The sequence below is a fragment of the Rattus norvegicus genome, chromosome 2, assembly GCF_036323735.1.
Source record: "Rattus norvegicus strain BN/NHsdMcwi chromosome 2, GRCr8, whole genome shotgun sequence".
NCBI lineage: Eukaryota > Metazoa > Chordata > Mammalia > Rodentia > Muridae > Rattus > Rattus norvegicus.
In genome coordinates this window covers 9,616,158-9,637,841 of record NC_086020.1, presented here as the reverse complement: position 1 = coordinate 9,637,841, position 21,684 = coordinate 9,616,158, and the positions used below count along the sequence as shown (strand labels likewise).

Genomic DNA, 21,684 nt, shown 5'->3' with positions numbered 1-21,684 from the left:
GGCTGGAAAACGTTAAGGAGAAGGAAGATGCCATAGGAAGGCCAGCAGTCTCAACAAACCTTGACCCTGAGATCTCTCAGACACTGAGCCACCAACCAGGCAGCATACACCAGCTGTTTCGAGACCCCCCCAACACATATACAGCAGAGGACTGCCTCGTCTGGCCTCACCGAGAGAAGATGCACCTCACCCTGGAGAGACTCGAGGTCCCAGGGAGTGGGAGGCCTGGAGGATTGTGAGAGTGTGGGGACATCCTCTTGGAGATGGGGAGGGGGTTGAGGGTTACGGCAGGGGGAATAGAATGAGGAACTGTTGGAGGGCATAACTGGAGGGGGATAATGAATGGACTGTAAAAAAAGATTAAAGATAATGAAATAACTAAATAAAAATTCCTTGTGACTTACAGTAAGTTAACATGACAGTACAAGAAGTCCACTGAAGACAACCTCAAAATATATCACAATGGCCATTACTGTCTGTGGGGTTCAAGTACTCAACTGCACCCAGGAAAATGGGATGCTTGCCTTTTAATTGTTGCTACTGTTGTGCTGTTGCTCCTCCTCCTCCTCCCCCTCCTCCTCCCCCTTCCCCTCCTCCTTCTTATTGATAGAGTTTAATTATACAGCATTGACTGTTTTGGAACTCATTATGTAGACCACTCTGGCCTCAACTCCTGCCTTGAGTACTGGGATGAAAGCGTTTTTAGAAATTATTTTTTACTCTGCTTTTATACACTTGGTGAGTATAAATAGAAACTCCTGTCACAGATAAGAAACAAGCATAGTCAGAGACCATATAGAGATCTAGAGTTCTCAGAAGAAAGCATTTAATTTTATTTTGTAAACTTGAGCATTTATGAGACATACATTTCCTGTGATTGAAAATAGTATTATGAGTAAAATCTCAGCCACGTGTAAAGCAAACAGAGCAGTTAGCTGAGTGGGGCTAGGGACAAGGTATCATGGTGACAAGTCAGATACTTTCACAGGCGGTGGGCGACTCTAATGATTCTTGTTATGACAAACATGACTCAACCAAACTTTTCAACTGAGTTTGCCCCTGTTACAGAGGCGAGGCAAGGCTTCAGGGCTGCATTGACACTGAGTATAGTCACAGTCTTCCATATTCAAAAGTCTAGCGATTTCACCTCCAAACAGGAGACACACAGACTAGAAGCAAGTATCCACTTTACTTCACAGTAACAAACACAGAAATTCAAGCATGTGACTTGCACTCAGAGAAGAAAAGTAGAAGCAGGACGAAGTCTCTGTTTAAAGCAGATCAACCTGAAGGTGCTCTGGGAATGACTTTTGGAGATGTAAATTGGCTGACTTTGGTGCTATTGAATGCCCTTGAAATCCTGTCAAGAAACTTTATGATGGGAAGCAGGTAGAACAAAGGCATCCATGCATTCTTTCAAAATGAACTCTAATTCAGGTAGCAGAAAATGTAATGATAACCACAGAATTCAAGGGGTAGAAAGAATTTACCTAAGTATGTACTAAAACTTCTTTTTAACACTTAACTTGATAAAGCATTAGTCAAAACACATTCCTAGTTCTAGCACTTGGGAAGCTGAAGCTGTAAGGCTATGAGTTCAAAACTAACCTGTATTACGTAGGAGGATGCTATTAAATCAAACCTACAACATCACACCAAACAAAAGCCAAAGCTGCACATACAGAAGAGTGAACAGAAACCTCCAAAACAATGAAAAAAAAAAAGGCATGCTATCAGCTTCTCAAACTGAAACCTCTCTGAGTTACCTAACTTAGATTTGAGTCAAAAAGAAACAAGCCACCAAGCCAGCCTCTTTGAGTCAGGTCTACATCAAACTGTCTGCAGTACATTCTTTGAGCTCCCAGCAACCTGTTTTGCTACAGTCTTTGCATACAGAAAATATAAATAGATGAAAACAATGCCTTTTAAAAGACTGAAGTGTGGGAAACAATTCCATTAAACCAACTGGGGCTGGGAAATTAAAAGCAAGGTTTCTACCACCACTATCGATCCTAAGCATTTATTTAAATGTAAACCTTACATTTTGAATATTTAATTCCATATCCACCTGGTGAAAAGTGCAAAGGGGTGAAGCTCTTGGGCATGGCATTGACATGTTAGCAGTCATGGCACCAGTGGCAGTGAAAATGCACGGCACTGACATGTTATGTTAGCAGTCATGGCATCAGTGGCAGCACAAGTGCATGGCATTGACATGTTATATTAACAGTCATGGCACCAGTGGCAGTGCATGTGTGGCAGCACAAGTACATGGAACTGATATATTATATTAGCAGTCATGGTATGACAGGCAGCACAAGTGCATGGTATTGACATGTTATGTTAGCAGTCATGGCATGACTGGCAGCACAAGTGCATGGCATTGACATGTTATGTTAGCTGTCATGGCACCAGCAGCAAATTTGTTAACCTGTTAATTTCCAGCTAGAACTTCATGCTTCACTTGTGTTACACCTTGTGTAATAATTTAAATTCAAGAAGACATTGATCTGTTAAGACTGCCAAAAATATAGATGAAATGCAATGAAACCAGCAATCCTAAGTTTGTTATAAGCATGATTTTGAAAGGAAGACAAACTATTAAGAAATTTTGGCTTTCAAGGACAGAAGGAGCAAATGGGCAAATAAGCAATTGGCATGAAAAGGAATAAGAGGCAGCCATCAGTGTTGGACTGAAAAATGAGCCTTTGTGGCTGGAGAAATAAGGTCGAATACTTAGCACCCTCAATAAAGAGCTGGAAAATTGTCCTAGTAAAAGTGGTGATCAGCATGGAGGAAGGGGCAGGACAGGGACAACCTAGAAACATGAAAATGGAGCAGAGAAATGCCAAATGCTTCTGAATTCTCAGATAGCAAAAGAAGTTTTGTTCTAAAACTACAGTCAGTACCTCCTAGACAAATAACGAAAAATGAAAAACCAGGAAGCCATTTCTTTGAATGACTATAAAAATGATCATGTAAAGCTGAAACTATCGGGGATGCTTTCAATAATGACGTAGGAAAAAGTGACAATTGTTCTTTTTTTTTTTTAAATTTGATCAAAATGTGTGAAAGCTTCCTCATTTAGAAATGAAGAGATGGATGAAAGGGCAGGACTTACTGCTTAGTGTGCGGTCATTTAAAATGGAAAGATTGAAAACCAAAGCTGTTATCCTATGAGAAAGCTCGCACAAAGCAGTCTGAGCAGTGCTATACAAGTTCTTGTCATATAGTTTAACATGGGCTCAGGCATACTTTTCCATGGACACCTTTCAGCTTTTCTCTTACTGCTTTCTTCCTGTGCTGACTTCCAATTGTGTTGGCCATCTCCTGTTATAAAGGAGAAGACAGTACTGTTTGTGATCGGAAAAAGCATAGCAAATTCTGCAGAAAGACTTGGATGGAAGCAATGTCCTGGCTATTGAGTACACTGTGCACCTGCTGTACCCACAGATAGGACTGGAAGGTCCAGGGGCTAAGAGTAGCCTTCATGGAGCTACTCACTGTGCTTCCACTGTGGTAAGAAAAGGTTAAGACCATTCTGGGAGAATCCACATTACTTAAATAAGTTAGGGTCACTGAACTTGTGTTTATCAGAACTATTCCAAACAAGGACTTCATGCACTTCTCATGGCTTATTACACACATGCCAGGCATTATTTTAAGTGGTCTCCATGCATTCATGCCGCTTTACTCACAGCATGAACTTAATATACAATACTAGCATGGCCTCATTTCAAACTCAGTGTGAAGGGGGTCTAGAAATCTCCCAGAGTTATGGTGAATCCAAAAGCTTTTCTTAATAAAGACATATTTGAGTTGCTTGTGGTACTAAGACACCCACTACTAACAGTAACAAGGCAGCAGGATTTTTCCTAATTTGAGGCCAGCCTGGGCTATGTACACACAGTGAGGTCCAACTTATCCTACGCTACAGAGTGAGATCCTTTCCCCTGCCACCTCCCACCCCACCCTGAGTTTCACAATGCAAGCAGCACATATTTGTAATGTATATTATTTTTGCCTACTCATGCATATGGAGGTCAGAAATCAATGTTGGTTGTCTTCCTCAATTGCTTTCACTTTAGTTTTTGAGTCAGGGTCTTTCATGGAGCCTTTAGTTTACAATAGAACTAGGTTGGCTCGCAAGCCAGTTCCAGGAATCTGTTTGTCCCCATGTCCCCATTGCTAGGATTACAGACATACTACCATGCCTAGTTTCTGTGTGGATATGGGGATCTAAACACAGGGCACTTGCTTGTTCAACAGCCATCTTACCAACTGAGCTACTTGTAAGCCCGAGAAACTAAACTTGTAGAAACCCACTAGACTCAGTTACTATTATGCCATATGGCTCCCCAAACTTCTATAAACTAGCCGCTGTCTGCTTTCTCTCCTCACTAGTTCAACATGTCTATCAAAGAGCTGCGGGAAATGTGTACAGCTGAAGGAGTTATTAGTAGATACTTTGGACAGAAATACTAGTGCAAAGTGTCAAAGACATTCAACATCAATTTTCACACATACAAACTTAAGTCTCTGATCAACTGATCTCTCAAAGGTTATAAATAGAAGTAATTTCCTTTTGGAAAAGTGATATTTTAAGAAATGTGTTAAAATAAAAACTAAGAACTATATTCCCTCTTTCAACATGTTGAATATCTTGAGATTTTATAAGTAGAAAATATTTGCACTATATCTAGTGACTAATGTTCACTTGGGATTTTCATTTTAGCATCAAGTATTATTGACTTTAGATGTTCCGAATCAATTCTACGAAGTGATGCTGTTTCTCTGTAAAAGCATATTTTGTGAGGATTTTTCCCTCTGGACAGATCACTGCTGACTTTCTAGGTGTCTTTTACCACACAGTGAAGCAGGATGAAAAAAAAAAGTATACTTGGAAAGAAACAGATTTGGTACTGTGGAAAATGCAGGCCTCACAGACCAAGAGAACTGAAAGGGTAGACAGAGGAAGACAGATATGTAGGTTAGGGGAAGAGGGTTTTAAGGCTTGGTAGGACCAAAAACTTCTAGGTGGGGAGACTGAAAGCCAGGGCCAGTTTAACATTTCTAGAAATCATAACTAATTTTAAAGAATAAATAAAATTCATATTATTCAGCTATTTATCCAAAAGTATTCTAAAGATAATTGTTTTTATTTTATTTATTTATTTACACCCCAAATACCACAGCCTCCTCTCCCAGTCCCCCCTTGTAGAGTTGTGCCCCCCACTCTCCCTCCCCTTCATATCTGAAAGGGCAACCCCTTCCCATGGTACCTCCCCATCCTGGAGCATCAAGTCTCTGGAGGATAACGAGGAGATTTTAGTAAAATGAAAGTTGCTAACTTTACTAAATGCCAAATTCTGTGAAGGAAGGCTTTTTCACAAATTATCTTAGAAAGTTGTAAAACAACAAATGTGGTGGCTATTTAAAAATTATTTTTAAAAAGTGATATTTCTGAAATACGACTGCTTATATCCACCGTGAACAAAATCAGAGAATACAAAATCTGATCTAAAAAGATTATGGTAATACCAGGATAGGTAAGTCTCTTAAGTTATTCTTTCCTTCATTGATTTTTCTCAGAGTTTGCTAAGGAATGAGCCATTGAAAATAGATTTCTTGGGGGTCAACTTGTAAAATACTCCTCTTACATTCACTAATAATTATAAGGTAGCCCAGAACAATGAATGGGGAAATGGATGAGTAAAAACCACAAGGCCATTTCCACAGCAATGAACAACTGTCTGAAATGTTATTTGCTAATGAGAACATCACTTAACAGATTAGAGTCTTTGAGTGGAAGGAGGAATACAGAAATGTTCAAACACTGTACACAGTCAAAACTGCTACACTGCTACACATGCGAATATATTTTGAATTTTACGATGTTTACAAGACACAGTATAGATTTTTCAATTACCTAATTAATTAGATGTGTCTAAGTACATAAGAGACGACTTAACTTGACTACACATTCTGCATGACACCATTTTCCAGAGGCAATTCCTGTTGATTTTTTCATGCTATCTTTAGAAAGGAAGTGATTATTTACTAAAAAAAAAAAAAAAGATAAACTTTGGAGTGTCATCTCCTCAAGAGGTATTTTCAGCAATAAAGTGATGTGAATACTTGCAAATATTCAATCCAAACAATTAATATGGTCCATTTGAGTGAAAAGAAGTTTTGGAAGCAGGTTGTCGTCAGTTCACATTTACCAGTAACTGCTGATGTTCCATTTGGTGTGCCTGTGGCTTGGCTATTAAATGCATTGTTTATCAATGGTTCTCTTCTACTTATAGAATGGCTCAACTAAATCAGCTCAGTCTTTTCCTTCAACTCTTAGAGCACAAGATAGCCATGTGATATTTTCCCTTTCCTCCTTTTTTTACACTGTATGATCAGCCTCTGTTAGGTATTCTGAATAGACGAAAATGAGTGAAAAGCCTGTCCAATCATTACAGGGTCCAGGAATAGGGTGGACACAGGCTCTTGGAGGACCTGCTAATGGGCATGGGACCTAGAAAATAGCTTAAGGTCTTTCTGAAAAATACATAGGGAATGGTGTCATCTATAGACAAGATCCTCTCCTGGGTGCCTGCTACAACATGTTCACAAGCGCGTTGAGGGCCTGATCCTTCACTTTCAGGCTATAGGATCTTCTGTTCTCAGAAAGTCACTGGCTCTGTGACCAGTAAGCTGCTTCAGGAACAGTGGGCCAGACTTCACACACAGCTCTGTGGTAAATGTGCTCTACGACTGTCCTCAATTTCAGAAAGAAAACTGGTAAAGAATGTCTTAGGGGAAAAGTTCCTATTTTCAAGGACTCAAAAGAAAAGACAATGGAGAGAATACTTGTCATCTGTCAGCATTCACGTCTGGAAAAGGATGCCTGAGTCAGCAATCATCCCTGAAGCAGTGGAAGGCAGGCAGGCTATGAGGGATGCCCTAGGGATGTCAGCCACCTCTGTCAGCCACCCCAGCTAGGCCTTCCTTCTGCCCATTAACTAGCTCTCCTCTTTCTTCTATATACACGGAGTTCAGGCTTTCTCGTCCTACTTTATACTTTCTCCTTTTCTCTCTTTTTCATCTCCCATCTTACATATTAGGATGAAAATTACACATTAGGTATGGGCCTTTATACCCCATAGCACAGAATCCCCAGCGCCAGAGCAGGATGGGGTGGGTGCATGGTATACGTGGGCTGAGCAAAAACACGTGGATGGCATGATTGTGCTGGAAGGGGACGTGGAGAGGTCTACATACTAACACTTAACCAACTACAGCCCCAGGGAGACAAAAAATATCCTGTCAGTATTGTGTCAGCAAGAGCAGGCTGCGCCAGACCCAGAAGTCAGGAGACAGCAACACTTGATAATATAGTCTGTTTCCAACAGTTTACAACTTCCTGCCCTGTTACACAGAGAAACGCTGTCACAGACACAGTGAGGAAAACTATATTTGCTATTTTATTGTTCTAAAACATACAACACACCACTCTAGGAAGTATCTCATTTCAACTTTGCTTCCATATTATGTCTCTTCCAGCTTTTATTGTATCCAGATTTCTATGTCCACAGAATATTTTATCCAAATATACCTTTTCCTTTTAATTTCCAAATAATATTTTGTGAACCTACCAATGTAGGGGAACACAGAAAATATCAACAAATAAACCTTTTTTAAAATAAAAGTATTGGCAAGGAAATGGAAGATAGAATATTTCATTAAATATCTTTCATTACCATAGGAAGAAATCATAGCTTTAAAAACTAAAGAAAACCAACCCCTGAGATAAGCCTGTGCCACAACTCTTCATAAAAAATCCTGCCCAGAGAGATCTGGTCTCCCAGGAGTACTGACACACCAAGGCCACAGATGAGACCACTACTATTGCTCCAATAGTCAGCCCAAGGTCTGTTAGGAGCCCACGGGACACAGGAACCACAGAGCAGCCAGGGACAGGATCCTTCTGGTTCCCATCTGTGCCCCAGAGATAAGTCTGTGACATAGCTCTCCTTACCCAAATCCTGCCTGGAGAAAGCTAGTCTCCAAGGAGTTGGGACACACCTTAGATCACAGGCACAAAGGCTAAAAGCAGGGACAAGCTCCAGCCAGAAGCAGAAAGACAGCCTAACAGCAGAGATAACCAGGTGACAAAAGGCAATCGCAATAACCTAAGCAACACAAAACCCATCATCCTCAAAACCCAGTTCTCCTACCACAGCGAGCCCTGTATAACCCATTGGAAAAGCAAAAGTTGGATTGAAAATCACATTACATGAGAGAGGACTTTAAGATGGACATAAATAACAACCTTAGAGAAATACAGGAGAACATTGGTAAACAGATAGAAGCCCTTAAAGAAGAAACACATAAACCCCTTGAAAAAATACGGGAAAACACAACCAAAACAGGTGAACAAAATCATAAAGAATCTAAAAATGGAAACAGAAACAAGAAAGAAATCACAAAAGGAGACAACCCTGGAGATAGAAAACCTAGGAAAGAGATCAGGAGTCATAGATGCAAGCATCACCAATAGAATGCAAGAGATAGAAGAGAGAATCTCAGGGGCAGAAGATACCATAGAAAAAAAATGTCACAACAGTCAAAGAAAATGCAAAAACCTCATAACCCCAAAACACCAGAAAATCCAAGACACAATGAGAAGACCAAAGCTAAGGACAATAGGTATAGAAGAAAGGGCAGATTCCCAACTCAAAGGGCCAGTAAATATCTTCAACAAAATTACAGAAGAAAATTCACTAACCTAAAGAAAGAGATTCCTGTAAACGTACACGAAGGCCACAGAACCAAAATAGATTGGAACAGTAAGGAAATTCTTCTCGTCACATAATAATCAAAACATTAAATGAACAAAACAAAGAAACAATATTAAAAGCAGCAAGAAAAAAGGTCAAGTAACATATAAAGGCAGACCTATCAGAATTATAGCAGACTTCTCACCAGAGACTATGAAAACCAGAAGATCCTGGGCAGATGTCATACAGCACCAAGAGAATACAAATGCCAGCCCTGCAACTATACACAGCAAAACTCTTAATTACCATAGATGGAGAAACCAAGATATTCCATGACAAAACCAAATTTACACAATGTCTTTCTAGAAATTTAGCCCTACAAAAAAATAGATGGAAAACTCCAACACAAGGAGAGAAACAACACCTTAGAAAAGGCAAGAAAGTAATCTTCTTTTAATAAACTGAAAAGAAGATAGTGACACGAACATAATTCTACCTCTAACAACAAAAATAACAGTAAGCAACAATCACTTTTCATTAATATCTCTTAACATAAGTGGGCTCAATTCCCCAATAAAAGACAGACTAAGAGATTGGATATGTAAACAGGATACAGGATTTTGTTACATGCAGGAAACATAGTAGGTGACAAAGACAGACACCACCTCAGAGTAAAAAAAGGATGGAAAAAGTTTTTCAAGCAAATAGTCCCAAGAAACTAGCCGGAGTAGCCATTCTAATATTGACTTTCAACAAAAAGTTATCAAAAAAGATGATATCAGTATTCTTCAAACTATTCCACAAAGTAGAAACAGAAAGGAACACAACCCAATTCATTCTGTGAATCCACAGTTACGTTTATACCTAAACCACACAAACACAAAACAAACAAAGGAAGAGAACTTCAGACAAATTTCTCTTATTAATATCAATGCAAAATTACTCACTAAAATTCTGGCAAAACAAATCCAAGAACACATCAAAAGGCCCATTCCGGACAATCAAGTAGGCTTCATTCCAGGGATGCAGGGATGGTTTAATATAGTGAAATCCACCAATGTAATCCACTATATAAACAAACTCAATGAAAAAAAATCACATGATCATCTCATTAGATACTGAGACAGCATTTGACAAAATTCAACACTCCTTCATGATAAAAGTCCTGGAAGGATCAGGAATTCAAGGCACAGATTTAAACATAGTAAAAGCAATAAACAGCGAACCAGTAGCCAATAACAAACTAAATGGAGAGAAACTTGAAGCAATCCCACTAAAATCAGAGACTAGGCAAGGCTGCCCACTCTCTCCCTATCTATTCAATACAGTACTCTAAGTCCTAGCCAGAGCAATCAGACAACAAAAGAAGGTCCATGGTATACAAATTGGAAAGGAAGAAATCAAAACATCACTATTTGAAGATGATATGATAGTATAATTAAGTGACCCCAGAGAACTCCTACACCTGATAAACAACTTCAGCAAAGTGGCTGGATATAAAAGTAAATCAAACAAACCAGTAGTCTTCCTCTACTCAAAGGATAAACAGGTTGTGAAAGAAATTAGGGAAACAACATCCTTCTCAATAGTCACAGACAATATAAAATACCTTGGTGTGACTCTAACCGAACAAGTGAAAGATCTATATGACAAGAACTTCAAGTCTCTGGAGAAAGAAATTGACAATCTCAGAAGATGGAAAGACCTCCCATGTTCATGGATTGGCAAGATTAATATTGTAAAAGTGGGCATCTTACCAAAAGCAATCTACAGATTCAATGCAATTCCTATGAAAATTTCAACTCAATTCTACAAAGAGATAGAAAGAAATTCTCAAATTTATTTTGAACAACAAAATACCCAGGATATAAAAAAATTATTCTCAACAATAAAAGAACTTCTGGGGGAATCACCATCCCTGATGGCAAGCTGTGTTATAGGGCAGTCATGACAAAACTGCATGGTATTGGTACAGAGAAAGCCAGGCCCCATAGAATATAATTGAAGACCTAGAAATAAACCCACACACCTATGGTCACTTGATCTTTGACAAAGGAGTCAAATCCAACCAGTGGAAAAAAAGACAGCATTTTCGACAAATGGTAGTGTTTCAACTGGTGGTCAGCATGTTGGAGAATGCAAATTGATTCCATCGTTATTGCCCTGTACAAAGCCCAAGTCCTAGTGGATCAAGAACCTCCACATAAAACCAGATACACTGCATCTAATAGAAGAGAAAGTGGGGAAGAGCCTCGAACACATGGGCACTGGGGAAAATTTCCTGAGCAGAACACCAATGGCTTATACTCTAGAATCAAGAATCCACAAATGAGACCTCATAAAAATTTAAAGCTTCTGTAAAGCAAAGGACACTGTCGATAGGACAAAATGGTAACCAACAAATTGGGAAAAGATGTTTACCAATCCTATTTTTGATAGAGGGCTAATATCTAGTATATACAATGAATTTAAGAAGTTAGATGCCAGAGAAACAACCCTATTAAAAAATGGGGTACAGAGCTAAACAAAGAATTCTCAACTGAGAAAGCACCTAAAGAAACGCTCAACATCCTTAGTCATTTGGGAAATGCAAATCAAAACAACCCTGAGATTCTACTTCATACCAGTCAGAATGGCTAAGATCAAAAACTCAGGTGACAGCAGATACCGGCGAAGATGTGGAGAAAGAGGAACACTCCTCCATTGTTGGTGGGACTAGAAGCTGGTACAACTACTCTGGAAATCAGTCTGGAGGTTCCTCAGAAAATTGGATATAGTACTAATTGAGTCCCAAGCTATACCTCTCCTTGGCATATACCAAAAAGATGCTCCAATATACCACAAAGACATTTGCTCCACTATGTTCATAGCAGCCTTGTTTATTATAGGCAGAAGCTGGAAAGAATGCAGATGTCTTTCAACAGAGAAATGGATACAGAAAATGTAGTACATTTATACAATGGATTACTACTCAGCTATTAAAAAACAACGACTTTTTGAAATTCTTAGATAAACGAATGGACCTAGAAAATATCATGCTGAATGAAGTAACCCAGTCACAAGAGAACATACATTGTATGCTCTCACTAATAAATGGATATTAGGCAAAAAACTCAGAATATCCAAGATACAATTCACAGACAACATGAAGCTCAAGAAGAAAGGAAGCCCAAAGTGTGGATGCTTCAGTCCTTCTTAGAAGGGGGTAGAGGGTGGGAGGGACTTGAGATGAAGAGGGAAGGGGAGAATGGGGGTAGGATCTGCTATGAGAGGAGATGGGGATGATAGAGAGTGTCAGGAAACTGAACAGATGTGTGGAGCAATCAGGGATGGGGAATTGGGGCAGCCAGTCCCAGACACCAGGAAAGCAAGAGGCTTCCAGAACCCGAAGGGAATGAGATTAGCTGAAATGCCCAACAAAGTAGAGGGAGAACCTGTAGATACCATATCAGACCCCTGATTGGAGTATGGGGTCACCCACTCATCTCCAATTTTTTTTATCTTTATTAACTTGAGTATTTCTTATTTACATTTCTATTGCTATTCCCCTTCCCAGTTTCCAGGCCAACATCCCCCTAACCCCTCCACCTCCCCTTCTATATGGGCTTCTCCAAATTTTTAACCCAGAATTGCTTCTGTCTAAAGGAAATACAGGCACTACATCAGTATTTGCCAGCTATGTGATTTCTCAGCATACTGCCACCACGAGGAACAAAACATGTTGTAAAACAGAAGTATACACATATATCATAGCACAGATATTCCTTGGTACTTCTGTTTCTCTTATCAGATCTTGACTGACAAAAAAAAAGTTCAGTTGTATTAAGAGTCAAGTTCTGTTACTTTATGTGTTAATGAGTGATGTTTAGCCATCAGCAGTTTATCACCTACAATTTGAACCAGCCACCAAACGGTTTCCTTCCAATAATAAACACACTTACTTGGTGATTAGTTGTCATCTATGACTTAGAAATGGAATAGTCAGTGTTCAAATTCCTGCTTATTTTCTAGCATTCATAGCCACAGCAAGTCATCGACTGTCACTAGCTATCACTAGTCACTACTGTTCACTCTGTTATCATAAAGAATTATTGGGAGATGTAAAAGCCAAAATAAGAGAGCAATAACAAATGTAATGTCACTTTCTACCAAAACTCTCTGATACAAACTTTTACAAACACCGTCCAATCATGTCCCAGAGTCTAGCTGCTTCTGAATGCACTATTGCCTTACTTCTTTGCTTTCAATGGGCAGACCACACTTGCCTTTACTACCTCTGAATGTCTTTAGATCCATTTGGGCTCTTTTCCTTCCAGTGCTGTTTCTTTTGCCTAAGATGTCACCTTGTATAACTTCCCATATCCAAATCCAATAAGATTTGCACTTAAGCTTCACCTAAAATCTTTGCATGAAAATACATTTTCTATGCCTGCCTGACATATTATGGAATTTGTGCTGAGACAAACATCTTTCTGAGATTCTATATTATTACTGAGTTCTTGACTTTTAGCACAGTTTCATCTCCCTAAGCTCCAACAGAAACTCTCTATACTATTCTTGAAAAGTTTCACCCAGTCATCTTACTGAGTCTGTTGGTAAGTATTTTCAGCTACTTAACCAAGTTTTGCTATTGTTTTAGACTTATGGATTATATTATAAATAATTTGAAATAGAGCAACAATATATTTAATTCGCGAAATTTCTTGTACACCTCACGGAAGGCCTTTTATGCATACTCCCCTTTTCGTCAAACATATGTACCTGCAGACACTCTGGGACAGTCAGGCAGCATGGACTCCACTGATGTATCTAAGGGTTCTGAGCTGGAGACCCAGTTGCAACAGTTCTGAAATGTAAGACATAATTGATTACATACAATTAAAGGGAAAACTTCATTTTTAGTTTGAGGACGTAAATTTGTCCTATAAATCAGTAGTATATTTATACTTTATATATTTTATTTTACTTATATAAACAATCAAAGTATTAATGACTGTGTAAAAGTTTACTTTTTATAATTCAGCCAATAATCTGTATTGATGCTATGACTAAGCATAACCTATAAACTATGGTGCAATAGATTTGTCAGGAAAGTTAGGTGTAAAGGCCTCAAATCCTGCCTGTAACCCCTTTCAGTTGTTACTCTGACCCTTCAATGAATGCTGTATCACAATTGCAGACAGACACAGCTTGGAAAGTGTAGCCGGATCTGAGGACACAAAGCTTCAACATTGGTTCATACTCAGTCTTTCAGACGTGCAAGAGACCTGCAACTCAGATAAATTAACTAACGTTCTATTTCTTTCGTACACCTAAATATATACCCTAAATATATCCTGGTTTAAAGATGTGATTATATAGTTTGAGAAATATTTACAACACACACACATGCGCACACACACACACACACACACACACACACACGCAAAAAATTTCTACAGACAGAGTTTATTTTAAAAGAAATTTCCCATCAATCATGTCAGAAAAGCCTGCGACTGCTATTCAGGTAAACAGTATGTCTTGTGCACTTTAGATGCTTGCTGCCCTGGCTGTGCACCATGGAATCCCTTCTCACTGAGGAAGGGTCCTTGACTGGTAGATCAAGTGTCTTATTGTATTTCCTTAATTCATTCTGTCTGGAAGAAGATGTCAGCTGTGCTGCAGTGAGGAGAGAATTTCAAAGGCCCCAGTCCCCACCAATAAAGGCCGAGGAATGGCTTTTGAATAGATTTGTCAAGGCAACCCTACTGTTCTGGGACCAGAGAGAGCAGCGATAATATAAAGGAAGGGTTGCTGTATGAGATTAGAAAGTGAGGCTCACAAAGCACGGCAGATTTCTGTAAGAAACACTGGATCAATGAAGCTATTGAACTGTGTTGGAAAAAAAAACATGAAAACAAACACATCTAGTAATGTTCTTAAATGCTTTGGCTCTTTTTATATTTAAAACAGTAAAATATTAGTATTTTTCATGTGTGACAAAAGCTTGGTGGTTTGGAATGGATATATATTCTATAATGTGCACTCCTAATCTTAATTAGCAGCTGAATGTAGAACTAGACAATGTAAGAGGAGTAGAAATTATAAAAGAAATGGGGATTTAGAAGATATTTCATACATTTGAAATAAGTACAATTAATATTACCATTGATAGAAGACCACATAAGAGACTTCTAGATAATGCAGAAGATTAGCACACAATTAGCCAGCTTTTATATACAATGTGACACTCGGTTGTAAGAAATAAGTATTCTCCAAAGCAATGTCAAGATATGTAAATGGATGATTTGTTTTATCATTCATCACAGCCCCTAATAAATTAAAAAATCATGACTTCTATAGGTACTAAAAATAGGCTCCCTGTGATACAGGGAGATAGCTTCAATGAAGAATGACTTTCTCTTTCTCTCCCCTTTTCTTAAACAATTCAGTCTTTTCAATGACAGCAATTAGCACTACCAACAGACAGGCAGCGATTAGGTATATATTTTAATTATTATTCATCCTACTAGTGCCTCCAAATTTGATAAAAGTTGGCTACTACCCAGGTGAGATGTCAGTCAGTCTTAGTACTGATCACCTACATCTCACACATGTAAAACTATGTCTTACTAATTTTTCTAGTATTAATAAAAGTGATGGCACATTATAATCTTTAGGTAATTAATCATTTTCTAACTCATCTTGACTTTTAAAAGCTGAATCAAATGAACTTTATGTCCACTTAAAAAGAAAAAATACAGGTCACCTTTGGTTCAAAGACTGAAAGAAAACTATAGGGTACCATTTTATGATTCTGAATTTTAGTTCTCCTTTCAAAACAAGCTGAAAGCTTTGATCTCACATGCAAAAAAAAATCAGGGACAAGTGAAGCAGCATGTAGTTAAAGTGAAGATGTCAAATATTTCATGCGACAACAAGTACCTGTATAGGACTGGGAAGGACAGGAACAGAGCCTGAAGGGTGTGGGGGTGGTCAGGGAGCATGTGTGTGCACATCCTGCATGTGGGGGTGGTCAGGGAGCATGTGTGTGCACATCCTGCATGTGGGGGTGGTCAGGGAGCATGTGTGTGCACATCCTGCATGTGGGGGTGGTCAGGGAGCATGTGTGTGCACATCCTGCATGTGGGGGCGGTCACGGAGCATGTGTGTGCACATCCTGCATGTGGGGGCGGTCAGGGAGCATGTGTGTGCACATCCTGCATGTGGGGGCGGTCAGGGAGCATGTGTGTGCACATCCTGCATGTGGGGGCGGTCAGGGAGCATGTGTGTGCACATCCTGCATGTGGGGGCGGTCAGGGAGCATGTGTGTGCACATCCTGCATGTGGGGGTGGTCAGGGAGCATGTGTGTGCACATCCTGCATGTGGGGGTGGTCAGGGAGCATGTGTGTGCACATCCTGCATGTGGCACTGTAGTGCCACTGGGAAGAGTATAGAGAGAGTAGGTACAAGTTAAAAATGTCCAGAATACAGCAAATACATAGGCGAATGCCAGCAGCAAACCACTGAACTGAGAACAGGACCCCTGTTGAAGGAATCAGAGAAAGAACTGGAAGAGCTTGAAGGGGCTCGAGACCCCATATGAACAACAATACCAAGCAACCACAGCTTCCAGGGACTAAGCCACTACCTAAAGACTATACATGGACTGACCCTGGACTCTGACCTCATAGGTAGCAATGAATATCCTAGTAAGATCACCAGTGGAAGGCGAAGCCCTTAGCCCTGCCAAGGCTGGACCCTCAGTGAATGGGATTCTTGGGAAGAAGGGCAGCAATGGGGGGAAGATTGGGAGGGGAGCACTCATATAGAAGGGGAAGGGGAGGGGTTAGGGGGATGTTGGCATGGAAACCGGGAAAGGGAATAACATTTGAAAAAAGATGGAAAAAAAAGCACTCTAAAAAATAAAAATAAAAAAGGGAAATAAAGTGGCCTAAGCTTTGCAATACGTAAATAAAGACATACAGATGTTTCTTATCTTTTTAATCTGTATGGAACCTCATCTTCTCACATGTTCCTCCCTGAGATGTGTTTCTATGCTTTAAAAACCAAATTTGTTTCCAAATTGTTTTAATGCTTGTCTCTCCCTTTCTTTATTTCCCCAATTGTTCCCTTAATCCCAGTTCTTCACATGGGATGGGTATCGTGGGTGGCTACACATTAGGAAAACCAACTGAATTTCAAGCACACTGATGTGTTGTTAGCCCCCTGCATCCTAGGCTATGATGTGCAGAGTCGTCAAGAGGGTAAGTTATAGCAAAGGTACCATGTGCTTCCGGGAGGAGCACCCCAGGAGTCCTCAGTCAGAGCCAGAGCATTTGAATGGGTCATTTACCCATCATATCACATGTCCAAAGGGGGAAAAATGAAATATTTACTCAAGTTAAATGTTTCAACGTAAAAGGTTTCTTAGGCCGTGATCATGATCTTGTAGCTTTGTGGTTGTAAATTTTCTTTATAAAACCCATAGTTTGGGGACTAGTCACAGGACAGGAAGTGCCTGTGTGAACAGGAAGGCCACAGTGAAGAGTGACATGCTTCATCTTGTGCTTAGGTTGGACAACATTTGAGTAGACATGAAATTAATTTTGTTTTTATCTTACTTAATTTTTAGTTTATTGTGTATGCATGCATGTGCAAGTCTGTCACACTGTGCAGGTAAAGCTTTAAAGAGTTGGTTCTTTCCTTCCTCTTCAATTTTTATTTTGGTTATTTTATTTATTTACATTTCAAATGTTGTCCCCCTTGCTAGTTTCCCCTCCGTAATCCTCCAATCCCATCCCTCCTCCCTCTACCTCGATGAGGTTACTCCTCCACCCACTCACTCACCTACCCCTCCCCCTACACTGGTGCATCCAGCTTCCACAGTAAGGGTCTCCCCTCCCTTTGATGCCAGATAAGGCTACCCTCTGCTACATCTATAGCTGGAGCCTGAGTCCCTCCTTCTACTATGGAAACTCGCAACTAGAATCAGGTTGTCATGTTTGTGCAGTAAGCATCTTTTGCCCATTGTGTCACCTTGTCATGAAATAAAATTTTAATGTGGGGCTGGAGAGGGCTTAGTGGTTAGGAGCACTGACTGTTCTTACAGAGGTCCTGAGTTCAATTCCCAGCAAACACATGGTGGCTCACAACCATCTGTAATGGGATCCAATGTCCTTTTCTGTTGTTTCTTAGGATAGCTACAGTGTCCTTATATACATAAAATAAATAAATAAATAAATAAATAAATAAATAAATAAATAAATATTTAAAACCCTTTAATATATGTGTCATGTGTGTGCAGGTTCTCAAAGAGGCCAGAAGAAGGCACCAGATCCATTGATTGTGAGCTTCTCTTATTGGTTGAGTCATTTCTCCATGCCAATAGCTGTCTCCAGGCAAGTGGAAAGAAAGAGTTGTGTGTGTGTGTGTGTGTGTGTGTGTGTGTGTGTGTGTGTGTGTGTGTGTGAGAGAGAGAGAGAGAGAGAGAGAGAGAGAGAGAATATGATCAGTATATATTCTATGAAATTCTCAAGTGGTTAGTAAAATATTATTAAGAAGAATGTAAAATTTGAATTTGGTATATCTAAAGAGAAAATAAGATAATAGCTAATTTTTTTTGGCAGAATGTTAGAGAAGCTTCCTTTTCTGCTTAAGTCTAGCTTTTTACTCATGTCTATTACACTCACATAAATTGTAAATAATTGTGGTCTTAAAGGCTAGTATTTAATGGAGTTTTGTTCCTCAGCCATGACCAGGCCATGTTTCTCAGGCCTACGCTCAGGGTCAAGGGTGTCAGGGGAGATGCCACAGGCTTCAGGTCAGGGCTGTGACAGAGGCGCGTCACTCATTCAGCATGGATGGTACTGGGACGCAGTATGACAAGAGCCCTTTAGCTGAGGGCAGGTTTCCTTTCAGGGGACTTTTAACGTAGTCCTCTTTGAGCCTTCTTTATGAGAAAACATTCTTTTAAAATCATATAGTATGCAAATTTAATTCTTAGTCTGTTCTATTTGCTAAATTGATAGGCTTGAAATATTTAAGAGCTTTCTAGTAAAAATGTTTAATGCAAACAACATTATCACATTAAATTGTTGCTTATGAAATAAACAAAATCATGACATTACCCAGTCTTTAATATAATAGGAATGACTGAGCAATTACCAGCACTGTTTTACATCCAAATTTAAGCCAGTATTTGGTATAATAATGAAATTAATCAACAGGATTTGAACACAGAAATATCCTCATCTATAGCTGGATGGTTCATGGACAATATTCCAGCTCTCTAAAAGTCTTTATTAGGAGGAAGGATATTTCCAAATGTTTTAACTTTTCTTGTGTGGAGGTTTATGTGAGTGCATATGTGTGTGCACAGGTGTGTATAGGACTCGGTGTGTGTATGCATGTGCTTTTTGTCATTTAAATTGATGTTCACAAAGAACTTCTAATAGAAAATGAATACCCAGGAGTAAGTATACCATAGTTGAGTGATTACTGACTTATATGATCATTACTAATATTCTACCACGTGGCTCATGTCAAATTCTTATGGTCTCAGCAAGGTAACTAGTTTTCAACTGGATGCCTATAATAGGATCAATGGACTGAATAATGGACTGAAGAAAAAGACATGCGCCATGTTGAGTAAATCCTGGCTAGTTTTCAGTCACTAGGGACGTGTAATAAACAGCTTCCCCAGATGGAGGTGGGGCCATGGCCTCCTCAAGTATCTCTAAGAGCAGTTGGCTTTTTACCACTTCCAGCCTGACTGGCAGTATTGAGCCAATCACTTTCATAGTGGCATATCCTGATCGTATTTCCAGAAAAAAAAGGAGACAAGGATGAGTGTATGTGAAACTTCTTTCATGTAATTAAGCAGCTGAAATAATAAATACCCAGAAAAATTGAACATTAGGGAATATGAATTGTAATATCAAGCCCTTATTCAACTAAAATTCTAATGCATAGTGTATACATACATAATATTCTATTCATCAATGGGAGGAAGGATGCTTTCACAGGTATTGTTCTGAGAAGGTTTCTATTGTTATTTTAACTGTATCTAGACTTTTCATTTTATTTGAGTGTTCTGTCTCTAGAGAGTGCAGGCGGCAGTACAAGTTGCTGGGATCTCCAAATACAAAGGCGCACTCCCATTCATCTCAGCACCGAGCCAAGCCATGCCTCACCTCTCTCATCCATTCTCGGATGCTTTTGCCAGCTTCTTGATGCCACACATTGTGAACAGAGTCTGTCAATGCCACAGCAGTCACCTTACTTTTTACATCTGCTTCTCGTTGGATCATCTGTTTTAAAAAGAACAAAATAAAACATTGACTCTAATTTTTCTTCCTGATAAAGCCTGCTTAGTCATAGACAATGCTATATTAGAAGTGAAAAAAGACACGCATCTTTGGCTCAAAGTTACTCCTTTCTATTTGAATACATATCCTATTCTTGTCCATGGATATGAAAAGGCCAACATTTTCTTTCAAAAAGCTAATACCACTTAAGTCTTGGAACGACACAGCTCTATTATTTTCCATGTGGCTTGACAATTCAAGGATTAAAAGGATCATAGGGGAATCCCTGAGGGTTTCTTTTATAAATTTCTTCTATCACTTCCTATTTCAGTGCATCAGGGAAGTTAGCACCTGGGGCTCACTGTTAGCTACTCAGGACTGTCTTCTACTAATTTTCAGGCAGTGGCACACTGGTGAAGAAAGGCATCTTCCTTTAGTTCTCCAATTTAACTAGCCTGCTCTTTACCATGGCCATGTAATTCCAAGGTGATTTAGATGTTCACACACCATAGACACATGCATACACAGACACACGCATACACACACACACACACGCGTGCACACATACGCAGACACACACATACATTCTCTTTCACTCTATTGATGCAATTTTGCTCTCTGATACGTTACTTTATGTTGGCAAACTATTACATTTTAACTGTTTCCTATAGAATGTTATATCTAAAATATTTGCTGGCTTCTGAAAAGAAGGAATTTGCCTGGTTTGAAGATACTGATACTGACCACTTTCTCAGTGGCCAGCCAGATAAGGAAACGGAAAAGTAAAAAATGTATCAAAACAGTAAAAGCTATTTCAATCTGTGATTACTGGACACCCTGATGTGGCATATTAATATGTAAAAAATTACAAAAATTAAAGCCCACGCTCCGTCATAATGCTGTCCTTCTTTCCACCAGTGACCTTTCGCTGAAGAAAAGGGCAGCTTCTCCACCATTTGTGGTTGACTCCTATGAATTGTCCATCAGAAATATAATAGTGCACTTAACAAAGGGAGAGCTGCAAACGGTAGACAGCTCATGCAGAGAACACTGTAAGCTTCATGTCTAGACAGACGATACTCTGTCATATTCAGAACTAAGAATCTCAAAAGCAATTCTCCTCTCAGATTAAACTCTGCATTTTCATTTCTATTAATGAGTACTACGTAAAAGCATCCCACACACTGCTAATGTTGCCTCAGCAGCATTTGTGCACCTGTAACTTTGTATTTTGATATGCCTGTATTTTCTGCTCATTAACAATGAGCTACTAAAATTAATATTGATTTGCAATAACAAAGACTTGCAGAAATCACCCCGTGCACTAGCAATGTCTTAAACATCTAAGGCATATAACACTCGAGTTAAATGTTTGGTACTAATGGGTATCTACTTTCTTTAGCTTTTCAAAACAACAACTTTCTAATTGGATTACTATTGGCACTAGGCTATAAAACAATATATTAACCTCAGAAAAAATTTTAAAATCCCACAATAATAAGGAAGAAATTTCATGTCCTCACTCTCATTTCCTGAACATGAAAACATACAGAGTTAGACAATTGATAAAGTTTAAATTTAAAAACAATATTTTCAAGTATTTGAAAAATGTTTTATCTGGGTT

The 21,684-nt window shown here is 39.2% G+C and overlaps 1 protein-coding gene across 20 annotated transcripts in view; it reads right to left on the bottom strand.

Moving 5' to 3' along the window:
- Nucleotides 1-21,684, bottom strand: part of Arb2a (ARB2 cotranscriptional regulator A) — a 464,298-nt gene that overhangs the window by 116,150 nt on the left and 326,464 nt on the right. For all 20 annotated transcript variants that reach the window (XM_063281474.1, XM_063281479.1, XM_063281481.1 and 17 more), the window contains 2 exons: nt 19,947-20,063; nt 13,533-13,617 (listed from right to left, as the gene is read on the bottom strand). In XM_063281474.1, the coding sequence (XP_063137544.1) occupies nt 13,533-13,617; nt 19,947-20,063 (202 nt within the window). The remainder of the gene's footprint in view (nt 1-13,532; nt 13,618-19,946; nt 20,064-21,684) is intronic.